The sequence below is a fragment of the Arachis duranensis genome, chromosome 10 (genome assembly GCF_000817695.3).
Source record: "Arachis duranensis cultivar V14167 chromosome 10, aradu.V14167.gnm2.J7QH, whole genome shotgun sequence".
NCBI lineage: Eukaryota > Viridiplantae > Streptophyta > Magnoliopsida > Fabales > Fabaceae > Arachis > Arachis duranensis.
In genome coordinates, this window is record NC_029781.3 from 14,250,112 (window position 1) to 14,264,500 (window position 14,389).

The following is a 14,389-nucleotide window of genomic DNA, read 5'->3' on the forward strand; positions in this document are numbered from 1 at the left end:
CTCAATTTGATATATCTCCTACATAAACCAACACAAAAGTATGCTTTAATAAACACAAAATCCAAAAATTATGAGTTTTCTTTTTTATGTTTTTTTTCAAACTTTATGTGTTTAACACACTTTTTTTTTTTGTTTTATCTTCAAAGAGGAGAAACAAAAAGAAAAACAAAAATAACATTTATGTGATTTCATCTACAAATTTCTATCCTTTTCTTCAAAACTTTTTGTATTTTTTCAAATTTTTGTTACGTTACTATACAAATTTTTTCCCTAAAATTGAAAAAAAAAATACAAAATTTTCAATAACAGACAAGACAAAAAATTGTGAAGCCGGATTATATAAAGAAAATAAACACACAAAAGTTTTTATTTACATAACATAAACAATTTTATCTACATAAAATATAAATTTTTGCTATACATACACAGAAATTTTGTAAAGAAAAAGAAACTCAACTTATATATATCCTATCTAGATTAAACACAATTATATTTTAATAATAAACACAAAAACCTAATGTTTTTTTTTATGTTTCTCTTCTAAAATTTACATGTTTATTATACAAAATTTATGTTTTATCGTTAAAAAAATATATAAAAAAATTTCTAGATTTTCATCTACAAATTTTTGTATTTTCCTCCAAAATTTCTATGTTTTTTAAAGGTTTGTCATAAAAAAGTTTTGTTCTCTAAATTAAAAAATAAAAATACATAAATTTTAGTAACAGAAAATATATACTCTTTAGTAATAGAAAATATACAAATTTGTGAAATTGAACACAAAATAATTACACAGACAAAATAAATTCTTAACTACATAACATAAAAAATTTGTGTGTTTATTTCCAAATTTTTCTTATTCTTTTGTTTCTTATGTATATTTTCTCTTTCCTTTTTTTTATCATTTCTTTATTCTTCTCACTTTTTCATAATTTTTTAAAAGAAAGAAAAAAAAAGGAACAAACAGAATGGAAAGACGTAAGAGAAGAAGATATATAGAACAAACGAAGGAGATGGAGAAGATGAAGAATACCAGAAATTCAATGTGGAGTACGTGAGTAAAAAACGAAAAAATAAATATGATTAGAAATACTTGATTAAACTTAATTAAAAAATATTATTTGGTCACTCAATATTTTTTCTTTCTGTATAACATAATAAGATGGGTTCACGGTTTTGTTCGCCAGTAATGAATGGTGGAAGAGACAAATATAAATGAAGAGACTTAAATTTTTTTTTTGATGGGATAGATGAAGAGAATTAAATTAATTAATGACATGTATGGAGGAGAGATTAATAATTAAACATTGATTTCAAAGACAAAGGTTCACATATCCGGAATACATTATCAGCTAGCCCGCACCCTTTAAACAACTTTTTAGCACTCACGCAGCAGAATTAATAAGTCAACAATTAGAAAAATATCCACCATAGCTTAGGTCTAATAACAATGAAGAACGTATATATATATATATGACATGATATGAGGGTAGGGGCAAAATTAAAGCGTGGAAAATGGTGTCCTAATAATAAAGTGCACATGAAGCATGAGCTATAGCATGACCCTCAAATTTTAATTTGTTCTATCTTGTAATTAATCTTCAAATATACTATAATATGATACTACCAATAATTGATTGATAAATATCAAGTAGAGCAAGCAGCCGCAGCAGCAGCGGGAGTAGTAGTAGTAGTAGTGGGTTCGCTTTTGGGTGATGAACGGTGGTGATGATGATGATCCTGTTTGTTAGAGGCAGAAGCCACCACCATATTATTATTCTTCCTCTTCTCTTTTCTACCGTCTTGTTTCATTTGCTCCTCTCTACACTCTAAACTGCAAAATGCCGTGTCCCCCCTGCAACCACACATCCACTCCTTTCTGATTAATTTTTCTAATTAATATGATTAATTAACCATATCATATATATATATCCCCATAAGCTAAGTAAAATAGCATGAATTAATTAATTGATATACTATTTCCTATTTTTTATTTAAAGAAACGCAAATAAACAAACCAAAGCAGCTGTCCAGGATATTATTGACAAATAACCAGGAATAATATATGAGAAAGTTTTGGGAGTGAACATTATATATTTAATATTGTAGCCAATATTTAATACAAAAAATATCTGAAATTATTAATAACAAGAATATTTGAAACTCAATTAAAAGAAAATTTTAATCAAAATAGACTAAAATATATGTTATTTAACTCTTACACAACTGAAAAAAATATATATATGTTTTAGAATAAAAGAAAAAAAATATCATTTAAACATCTCACAGATAAAAAAATTGTCATTTTTTCTTAAAAAAAATATAAAATTCAATTTAACAAAATCTTATTTTTAATAGATTTTATATTAGAATTGTTATAATATTGACTGAAATGGTCCGTTATAGAGTTAATTTTCCAGTATTGCTGATAATATATATATTGAGAAATAGCATAAAGTCTGAAACTTGTGGATACAAATAGTAACTTAATTGGTAGTATATACATACACATACCTATACATGTAGATGTCTTGAGCAGGTGTCAAAGGAGATTTACAGAGGCCACAAGTCCGAAGAAAGTGAGGAGTATTGTTGTGTTGTATGACATCATCATCATTATCATGATGAGGGATGATTCCATGACCAACATCACCATGATGATGATGATGAAGGTGGAGGATGGTGTTATCATTACTATTGTTGTTATGAGGTGGCATGATCATCATGAATTCCTGATCATCACGGTCTATGTCGATGGCCATACCGCCACTCATGCTGGTGGTTCTCCTTATAACCGTCGCCGCTTGACCACCGCGCTTTCCCACTAACATCTTTCTTCGTTCTTTGCTTGTTTGCTTCTATAGATAGATAGTTCTCTTTGTCTCTCTTTCTTTTGGTGTATAAATTAAAAAAGGTTCATTGGAGAGAGAGAAAGAGAGAGAGAGAGAGAAGTGAGAGTGTGGAAGGTGATAAAAGAGAGAGTGGTGGGGGGATCAGATCAGAGTGCTTGTGATTTGTGAAGAAGGCTCAAGGGCAAATCTCAGCCGTTGGTTGCGGGGGCCTATAATGTCAACATCATCTTGCCCGCGTCACTCCATTATTTGCTTTCTTTCTTTCACTCAAACCCTGAATAATGGGAGCAATTTATAAGAGCAGATAATTACTCAATGATGTTGAGACCGTTACACCTCAACTCTCTATTTTATGCTTCTTTTACCTCCTATACAGAGTAAATACTGTAAACATATATTATTATTAATTGTTTTTTACTAACAATTATTAATAAAGTACTGAATGAGTAAAGATTGACAAAAAATTAAACACAGAAAAATGCTAAAATTTCTATTTTGGTTAACAATCAAACATTTCTCTATTGATTTGCTGAAGTCTTGTCTTATAAAAAGAATGGAGGTCTTTTGGCAAGGATTTTGTCCACTATCATGAAACGAATCCGAGACCAGCACTAGTTAAAGGATGAGGTATTTAATTTTTTAAACAGTGATGTTTGGTTAAGAGTGAAAATTATAGTTAATTTTTGAAAGAAATGTGTATTGTGTTATAAAATAACTAAATAAATAAACGAGGAAGAGGTAACAAATAAAATAAAGAAATATAATTAGAGAAAGAGAAAGAGAGAATGGTGTGCTTTTGTGTGTATAATCAACGGAGGCTTAACCTCCTATTTATGTTAAGCCTATTTATACATGTACAAGAGTCCTCTTTTTTCTCTTTTATTAAATGTAATTACCTTGGTAGTATGGCACTTCACTATAGGAAAGTTAAGTCATCCAAGTCATACGTGGTCAATGGTCATCCATATCCTTATCACAACACTCCTCTTTGGATGACCATTCAGGATTATTGCCTCGTTAAAACCTTACTAAAGAAAAACCCAATGGAAAAAAGTCTTAGTGAAGGAAAAAGAGTACAATATCCTTTAGTGACGAGGACTGCCTCATTAAAAACCTTGTCAAGAAAAACCCAATGGGAAAAAAATCTGACCAAGGGAAAAAGAGTACAGTCTCCCCCTCTTGCCGACATCATTTAATGTCTCGAAATCGGCGCATCCCAATCTCATGTACCAATCTTTCAAAGGAGGATTTTGGGAGTGACTTTGTGAATAAATCTGCCAGATTGTCACTTGAGCGGATCTGTTGGACATCAATTGTCCCTTAATTTTGAAGATCATGAGTGAAGAAGAATTTGGGAGAAATATGCTTTGTTCTATCACTTTTGATATATCCGCCTTTAAGTTGAGCAATACATGTTGTTTTATCTTCAAACAGGACAGTTGGAGCTATCTTCTGATCAATCAGTCCACATGATGACAGAATATATTGAATCACACTCCTGAGCCAAAAACACTTGCGACTTGCTTCATGTATCGCTAGTATTTCAATATGATTAGAGGAGGTTGTTGCTATCATCTGTTTCGTGGACCTCCATGATATAGCTGTACCACCATATGTCAGATAAATATCCAGCATCTGCATAGCCAACTAATTGTGACTTGGATCCATAGGGATAAAACAATCCCATATCAACCGTTCCATGAAGATATCAAAAAATCTGTTTGATTCCACTCCAATGTCTTCTGGTTGGAAAGGAACTATATCTTGCTAGTAAATTCACCGCGAATGATATGTCAGGTCGCGTATTATTGGCAAGATACATTAGTGCTCCAATGGCACTAAGATATGGTACTTCAGGACCAAGGATATCTTCATTCTCTTCTTTAGGATGGAATTGATCCTTTTCCATATCCAAAGATCTTACGATCATTGGGGTACTCAAAGGATGTGACTTATCCATATAAAATCTTTTCAAGATCTTCTCTGTGTATGTCGCTTGATGAATAAAGATCCTATTTTTTGTATGCTCGATCTGCAGGCCGAGACAAAATTTAGTCCTTCCAAGATCTTTCATCTCAAACTCTTCTTTCAGAGTGTTTATAATTGTTGGAATCTCTTCAGGAGTCCCAATGATATTTAAATCATCAACATACACAGCAATTATAATGAATCTAGATGCGATTTTCTTTATGAAAACAGATAGACAGATATCATCATTCTTGAATCCGTTTTTGCCCAGATACTTAGTAAGACGATTATACCACATTTGTCCATATTGCTTTAGACCATATAAAGATCTTTGCAATTTTACTGAGTATAACCCTTGCGAATATTCACTGGATGATTTAGATATCTTTAGTCCTTTAGGGACTTTCATATAGATATCCCGATCTAATGAGCCGTACAAATAGGCTGTTACCACATCCATTAAATGCATATGCAGTTTATGATATGTAGATAAACTGACCAAATAACGCAATGTTATCGCATCCATTACAGGGGAATACGTTTCTTCATAATCTATACCTGGCCTTTGTGAAAAACCTTGTGCCACAAGTCGGGCTTTGTAGCGCACAACTTCATTTTTCTCATTTTGTTTTCTCATAAATACCCATCGGTATCCAACAGGTTTTACATCTTTAGGTGTACGGACTACAGGTCCAAAAACTTCACGTTTTACAAGTGAGTCTAATTCAGCCTTCATGGCTTCTTTCCATTTTGGCCAATCATTCCTTTGTCGACATTCTTCGACTGATCTTGGCTCAAGATCCTTACTTTCATGCATGATATCTAATGCCACATTATATGCAAATATTCATTGACAATTGTCTTATTTCGGTCCCATTTCTCTCCTGTAAAGACATAATTTATCGAGATCTCATCATTTTCACAATTTTCAGGTACCTGAACGTCTTCTAGCGTTAAAACTATATCAGAATTTTGGACAACTGCAGGTGTCTCTACAACGTCTTTTTCAATAGAAATAGTATTTACCTATTTTCTCTTTCGAGGATTTTTATCTTTGGAACCGACATGCCTGCCACGCTTTTGGTGTGTATTTGCTTCAGTGGCTATTTGTCCTACTGGGACATCAATTCGAATTGGGGCATTTTCCGCCCTGCCACGCTTTTGGCGTGAAGTTGCTTCAGTGGCTACTTGTCTTACTGAGACATCAATTTGAATGGGGACATTTTCCATTGGTATATAAGATTTCGTTATCCTCTTTGTATCGGAAAATGCATCAGGCAATTCATTTGCTATTCTTTGCAAATGTATAATCTTTTGAACTTAAAAGTTCACATTGCCCTGATCGAGGATCTAAATGCATCAACGATGATGCATTCCAATTAAGTTCCTTTTTAGGAAACTTATTCTCTCCCCCTAATGTTCGAAATTTTGATTCATCAAAATGACAATCTGCAAATCGGGCTTTAAATACATCTCCCGTTTGTATCTCAAGATACCTTACTATAGAGGGAGAATCATATCCAACATATATCCCCAACTTTCTTTGGGGTCCATTTTGGTGCGATTAGGTGGTGCAATGGGAACATATATCGCACACCCAAACATTTGGCTGCTGGCCAAAAGTTAATTGCATAGGAGAGAACTTATGATAACTCGTTGGCCTCAAACGAATAAGTACTGCGGCATGTAAAATAGCATGCCCCCAAACCAAAGTTGGGAGATTTGTTCTCATAACTAAGGGTCTAGCAATCAATTGGAGGCGCTTAATAAGTGCTTTTGCTAACCCATTTTGTGTGTGAACATAAGCTACTGGATGTTCAACACTTATTCCATTAGCCATACAATAAGCATCAAAAGCTTGGGAAGTAAATTCACTAGCATTATCAAGACGAATTGCTTTGATTGGATTTTCTGGAAATTGTGCTTTTAATCGAATGATTTGAGCCAGTAATCTCGCAAACGCCAGATTGCGAGAAGATAATAAGCACACATGTGACCATCTCGAAGATGCGTCTATCAGGACCATAAAATATCTAAAAGATCCACATAGTGGATGAATAGGTTCACATATATCTTCTTGAATCCTTTCTAGAAATTCAGGGGACTCAAATCCAATCTTTACTGGTGATGGCCTTAAAATTAACTTCCCTTGAGAACATGCAACACAACAAATTTACTAGTTTTAAGAATCTTCTAGTTCTTTAGTGAATATCCATGGGAGTTTTCAATAATTCTCCTCATCATGGTTGTTCCTGGATGACCCAATCGGTCGTGCCAAGTTATGAATTCATTTGGGCTAGTAAACTTCTGGTTTACAATGGCATGTGATTCAATTACACTAATCTTGGTATAATACAACCCAGATGAAAGTGAGGACAACTTTTCTAATATAACTTTCTTATTTGAATCATGAGTTGTGATACATAAGTACTCATGATTTTCCTCTTTCATAGTCTCAATATGATATCCATTTCGGTGAATATCTTTAAAGCGCAACAAGTTTCTTCGAGACTTGGTAGACAATAGTGCATTATTTATTATAAATTTTGTTCCTCCAGGAAAAAAATTATAGCTCTTTCGGAGCCTTCTATCACATTGCCTGAGCCAATAATAGTATTAACATATTCTACTTTTGGCACAAGATGGGTAAAATATATATCACTTTTAAGAATAGTGTGTGAACTTGCACTATCTGCAAGGCAAATATCTTCAGAATATGTTCTTGCCATTTTTCTTCAAAAAAAACAAATGATAATAATAATAAAATGAGTAGAAGTACATGCACAGTAAAATTATTCACATGAATACTTAACAAACACATACATATATCAAACTATTCCATCGTTGATCAAGTAGCCAAAATTTCCTTCAAAATCCTTAAAGAAATTAGATACATCATAATAAGTGGTGGAATTTTCATCATTTGAAACAAAATTTGTTTTCTTTCTTTTGTCATCCCTTTTCAAGGATGCTTGATAAAGATCAACTAGGTGCCTTGGGATACGACAGGTACATGACCAATGACCCTTTCCACCACAACGGAAGCATTTATCCTCAATTGATTTACTTTGCCCATTGTTTCTTTCTTTATCCCACTTCTGGTGAGATCCTCTCTTGTGAACATAACTCATTTTCCTTCCATAATTTTTCTTGTTATTAAAATCTTGCCATTTACCTCTTCTAGGGTTATAATTTGCCCCATTTGCTTCAGAAAATGGGGCAGCACCAGCTGGGCGCGCTTTATGATTTCTTAAGAGTCATTCATTGTTGCGTTCAGCAACAAAAAAGCAAGAAATTAACTCAGAATATTTTTAAATTCCGTTTCTCGATACTGCTGCTGCAGGAGCACATTCGAGACATAGAAGGTCGAGAAAATTTTCTCTAACATATCGGGCTTGAGGAAGTATCACCATCTTTCGATGATTGTACCTTTCTTCAAGGTCTTTCCACAGATCTGCAGGATCTTTTAATGTATGATATTCATTTTTCAATCATACTTCAAGATGACGACGAAGGAAAATCATAGCTTTGACTTTATCCTTCTGGGATTATTTTCAGCCTTAATGGTATCTCCAAGATCCATTGAATCAATATGGATTTTAACATCTAGTATCCATGATAAATAATTATTTCCAGATATATTAAGAGCATTGAATTCAAGATGAAAGAGTTTCAACATAATAAAAATTTGTTACTTGGAGTCTTTCTAAAATTTCGTGATGATAACGTGTTATAAAATAACTAAATAAATAAACGAAGAAGAGGTAACAAACAAAATAAAGAAATATAATTAGAGAAAGAAAAAGAGAGAATGGTGTGCTTTTGTGTGTATAATCAACGGAGGCTTAACCTCCTATTTATACATGTACAAGAGTCCTCTTTTTTCTCTTTCATTAAATGTAATTACCTTGGTAATATGGTACTTCACTATAGAAAAATTAAGCCATCCAAGTCATACGTGGTCAATGGTCATCCATATCCTTATCACAACACATTGCATATGATGTCTTTAATTTTTTTTTTTATTGTAAAGAGTGCAATCTTTACTTTTCACTAACTACTATCTTTATCATAACATTACCCAATTTCGCTTGATATAAGCAACAATCTATTATTTAACAATAAATCTTAAATAAAATTCAGATGTATGAAAGATTAATTCTAATTTCTCAAATTGTAATAGTTTGAAATCACTACAAAATAAATTTGCTGCGATAATCCTATACTTAGTGGCAGTTATTTCAACCGTTGCTGGAAGTTGCCGCTAACCATGTAGCTGCACGGTTGTCAAAATGAGGGATTTAATTTTCACATTAGCTTATATGTATCTATTATTATATACATGGTTAGTGAATCAAAATATTTGTTATATATATTGGCTAATAGTGAGAAAGTTTAGAACAAGCTAATGAAGATAAACCCTAAAATTAATTATAAAATTGTAACACCTTAATTATCTTAACTCTTACTTCGCGTCGTAAAGTAAAGGTTAATCAAGAGTTACGACAATTCTAAAGCTTATACATATTATATAGAAAGAAGTAATATATTCTAGAAGTCCGATAAAGAATACAGCTCGAAAAAGGATTTGAAAAGCGCAAAACGTATACACGAAGCTACAACTTAACGCACAAGATATAAATATAAGATAGAAAAATATAAGAGTATAATAGCATAAAGATCTAGCCACGGCTCCTTGAGTTTAAGTCGGCTAGCTATATACAGACAATACAGAACTCTAAAAGTTAAAAACAGCTTATATAAGTCTCTCTCTCCAAATAAGCCTCTAGGCAAAAGTAAATAGAAAAAGATGAGAGAACTAAGCAAAATAATCAAAAGACTTCAAAACAAAATGGAGATCCTCCGCTCTGTCACCACCAAAGCAATTCACCGAGGTAGGTTGCGACCTGCATCTAAAAAACAACAGCAGAATATGGTATGAGAACCGGAGGTTCTCAGTATGGTAACAGTGCCCAGTGATGTAAGATATAAGACTTCGGGACGCCATAGGAAATCCTAGAACTTCATATCCATCACAAGATTCATCTTATAGCATAACTAAACATTAAAGAGTAAATTAAACCTTAACATAATAAATGGGTAATCTAACTAGTGAATTTCTAAACTAACAACTCTCCGCTGTCCCATAGCCTTCACCAACCTATCCTCCAGGCGATCCCATCGCCACCACCATCCGAACCTCCTCAATCCCAGTAGAAAACATAGATAATATCATTGCAAGTAAAACACAAGTATAGGCATATATGACAAGTAATTCAATTAGGCAATTAGATATGTTATGCAGTTAGGCAAGCAAATTCAACTCGGCAGAGCAAACAAACAGATAAAAGATGCACATGATGAATGCCGGTCCTATAGGCTGTGATATCACATTGGCAGTTCAACTGTGATGAGCGGATAATTTATACGCTTTTTGGCATTGTTTTTACATAGTTTTTAGTATGTTTTAATTAGTTTTCAGTATATTTTTATTAGTTTTTAAGCAAAATTCACATTTCTGGACTTTACTATGAGTTTGTGTGTTTTTCTGTGATTTCAGGTATTTTCTGGCTGAAATTGAGGGACCTGAGCAAAAATCTGATTCAGAGGCTAACAAAGGACTGCTGATGTTGTTGGATTCTGACCTTCCTGCACTTGAAATGGAATTTTTGGAGCTACAGAAGTCCAACTGGTGCGCTCTCAAGTTTTTTAGAAAGTAGACATCCAGGGCTTTCCAGCAATATATAATAGTCCATACTTTGCCCGATTTTAGACGACGCAAACTGGCGTTTAACGCCAGCTTTCTGCCATATTTTGGCGTTAAACGCCAGAAACAAGTTGCAAAGCAGAGTCAAACGCCAGAAACAAGTTACAAACAGGCGTTCAACTCCAAGGAAGACCTCTACATGTGAAAGCTTCAATGCTCAGTATTCCGAGTAGGATCCGGGATGGGATGACTGTGACGAGTTTCAAACTCGCGACTGTAGGGCGTGGTGACAGACACAAAAGGATAGTAAATCCTTTTTCTACACGATCGAGAACCAACATCTGATTAGCCATGCGGGAAACCGTAGAGGACCTTTTTCACTGAGAGGATGGGAAGTAGCCATTGACAACGGTGACACCCTACCTATAGCTTGCCATAGAAAGGAGTATGAAGGATTGGACGAAGACAGTAAGAAAGCAGAGATTCAAAAGGAATGAGGCATCTCCATACACTTATCTGAAATTACCACCAATGAATTACATAAGTATCTCTATCTTTATTTTATGTTTCATTTATCTTTTAATTATCAAAACTCCATAACCCATTTGAATCCGCCTGACTGAGATTTACAAGGTGACCATAGCTTGCTTCAAGCCGACAATCTCCGTGGGATCGATCCTTACTCACGTAAGGTTTATTACTTGGACAACCCAGTGCACTTGCTGGTTAGTTGTGTGAAGTTGTGAAGAAGAGTGACATTACAATTGTGCGTACCAAGCTATTGGCGCCATTGAGATCACAATTTCGTGCACCAAGTTTTTGGCGCCGTTGCTGGGAATTGTTCGAGTTTGGACAATTAACGGTTTATCTTGTTGCTCAGATTAGGTAATTTTCTTCTTATTTTATTTTCAAAAAGTTTTCAAAAATCTTTCCAAATTTTTCTTCTTTTTCGTTTTTCTAAAAATAATTTTCGAAAAATCCAAAAATTTTTTTAATAAAATCATAAAATCAAAAATATTTTGTGTTTCTTGTTTGAGTCTAGAGTCAATTTTTAAGTTTGGTGTCAATTGTATTTTTTTTATTTTTTCTAAAAATTTTTTGAAAAATTCATGCATTGCATTCTTCATGATCTTCAAGTTGTTCTTGACAAGTCTTCTTGTTTGATCTTCATATTTTCTTGTTTTGTGTCTTTTCTTATTTTTCATGTGCATTTTTGAATTATTAGTATCTAAGCATTAAAAATTTCTAAGTTTGGTGTCTTGCATGTTTTTCTTTTCTTGAAAATTTTTTCAAAAATAAGTCTTGATGTTCATCTTGATCTTCAAAGAGTTCTTGGTATTCATCTTGACATTCATAGTGTTCCTGCATGCATCATTGGTTTTGATCCAAAATTTTCATGTTTTGGGTCATATTTATGTTTTTCACTCTCATCATTAAAAATTCAAAAAAAATATCTTTTCCTTATTTCTCTCATAAATTTCGAAATCTTTGGGTTGACTTAGTCAAATTTTTTTAAAATAAGTTGTTTTTTGGTAGTTAAGTCAAGATTTCAATTTTAAAAATCTTATCTTTTCAAAATTTTTTCAAAAATCAAATCTTTTTCATTTTTCTTTTATATTTTCGAAAATTTATTAAAATTGATTTTCAGAATCTTTTTCTTATCTTTACTTCATAATTTTCGAAAACTTTACTAACAATTAATGTGATTGATTCAAAAATTTAAAGTTTGTTACTTTCTTGTTAAGAAAGGTTCAATCTTTAAATTCTAGAATCATATCTTTTAGTTTCTTGTTAGTCAAGTAATCAATTTTAATTTTAAAAATTAAATCTTTTTAATTTTCTTTTCAAATCCTTTTCAAAATATCTTTTTAAACATATCTTTTTCAAATCATATCTTTTTCAAAATCAATTTTAAAATCTTTTCTAACTTCCTATCTTTTCAAAATTGATTTTCAAATATTTTTCAACTAACTAATTGACTTTTTTTGTTTGTTTTACTATTTCTTATCTTTTTCAAAACCACCTAACTACTTTTCTCTCTCTAATTTTCGAAAATTCCTCACCTTTTTCAAAATTCTTTTTAATTAACTAATTGTTTTAGATTTTAATTTTAATTTTATTTCTTCTCCTAATTTTTGAAACTAACATCATAAATAAAATAAAAACAAAAATATTTCTCCTCTCACTTCTTTTAATATTCAAATTCTCTCTCTCTCTCTCTCTCTCTCTCTCTCTCTCTCTTTCTCTCTCATCTCCTTCTATTTATTTATTTATCTACTAACACTTTTTTTCTACTCACATGAAGGAATCTCTATACTGTGACATAGAGAATTTCTCTTCTTTTCTATTCTCTTCTTATTCATATGAGTAGGAGCAAGGACAAGGACATTCTTGTTGAAGCAGATCCTGAACCTGAAAGGACTCTGAAGAGGAAGCTAAGAGCAGCTAAAACACAACACTCTAAAGAGAACCTTACAGAAAATCTCGAAAAAGAAGGAGACATGGCCGAACCCAACAACAATGCAAGGAAGATGCTTGGTGACTTTACTGCACCAAATTCCAACTTACATGGAAGAAGCATCTCAATCCCTGCCATTGGAGGAAATAATTTTGAGCTAAAGCCTCAATTAGTTTCTCTGATGCAACAGAATTGCAAGTTTTATGGACTTCCATCAGAAGATCCTTTTCAATTCTTAACTGAATTCTTGCAGATCTATGATATTGTTAAGACCAATGTGGTTGATCCTGAGGTCTACAGACTTATGCTTTTCCCTTTTGCTGTAAGAGACAGAGCTAGAGTATGGTTGGACTCTCAACCTAAAGATAGCCTGAACTCTTGGGATAAGCTGGTCACGACTTTCTTAGCCAAGTTCTTTCCTCCTCAAAAGCTTAGCAAGCTTAGAGTGGATGTTCAAACCTTCAGACAGAAAGAATGTGAATCCCTCTATGAAGCTTGGGAGAGATACAAGAAACTGACCAAAAAGTGTCCTTCTGACATGCTTTCAGAATGGACCATCTTGGATATATTCTATGATGGTCTATCTGAATTGTCTAAGATGTCATTGGACCATTCAGTAGGTGGATCTATTCACCTAAAGAAAACACCTGCAGAAGCTCAAGAACTCATTGACATGGTTGCAAATAACCAGTTCATATACACTTCTGAAAGGAATCCTGTGAGTAATGGGACGCCTCAGAGGAAGGGAGTTTTTGAAATTGATGCTCTGAATGCCATATTGGCTCAGAACAAAATGTTGACTTAGCAAGTCAACATGATTTCTCAGAGTCTGAATGGATTGCAAAATACATCCAACAATACTAAAGAGGCATCTCCTAAAGAAGAAGCCTATGATGTTGAGAACCCTGCAATGGCAGAGGTGAATTATATGGGTGTAGCCTATGGAAATACCTATAATCCCTCATGGAGAAATCATCCAAATTTCTCATAGAAGGATCAACAAAAGCCTCAACAAGGCTTTAATAATGGTAGAAGAAACAAGTTTAGCAACAGCAAACCTTTTCCATCATCTTCTCAGTAACAGACAGAGAATTCTGAGCAGAGTCCCTCTAGCTTAGCAAACATAGTCTCTGATCTATCTAAGGCCATTCTAACTTTCATGAATGAAACAAGGTCCTCCATTAGAAATTTGGAGGCACAAGTGGGCCAGCTGAGTAAAAGAGTCACTGAAACTCCTCCTAGTACTCTCCCAAGCAATACAGAAGAGAATCCCAAAAGAGAGTGCAAGGCCATAACTGTGAGCAACATGGCCAAACCTGGAGAGAGTGGAAAAGACGTGAATCCCAGTGAGGAAGACCTCTTAGGACGTCCTCTGGACAAAAAAGGAGTTTCCAATTGAGGAAT

General features: G+C 33.3%; 1 protein-coding gene and 1 non-coding gene across 2 annotated transcripts; both read right to left on the reverse strand.

Annotated features, from left to right (window-relative positions):
- Window positions 1-1,293: 1,293 nt before the first annotated feature.
- On the reverse strand, window positions 1,294-3,111 carry LOC107469200 (protein INCREASED RESISTANCE TO MYZUS PERSICAE 1). Its single transcript, XM_016088578.3, has 2 exons — window positions 2,515-3,111; window positions 1,294-1,855 (listed from the first exon to the last, which is right to left on the reverse strand). The coding sequence occupies exons 1-2, from the start codon at window positions 2,829-2,831 to the stop codon at window positions 1,648-1,650; spliced, it is 525 nt and encodes a 174-aa protein (XP_015944064.1). The 5' UTR covers window positions 2,832-3,111; the 3' UTR covers window positions 1,294-1,647.
- Window positions 3,112-13,421: 10,310 nt separating this feature from the next.
- Window positions 13,422-13,529, reverse strand: LOC127743441 (small nucleolar RNA R71). The gene has a single exon (XR_008004833.1). It is a non-coding gene; the product is annotated as a small nucleolar RNA R71 (small nucleolar RNA).
- Between the last annotated feature and the right edge of the window lie 860 nt (window positions 13,530-14,389).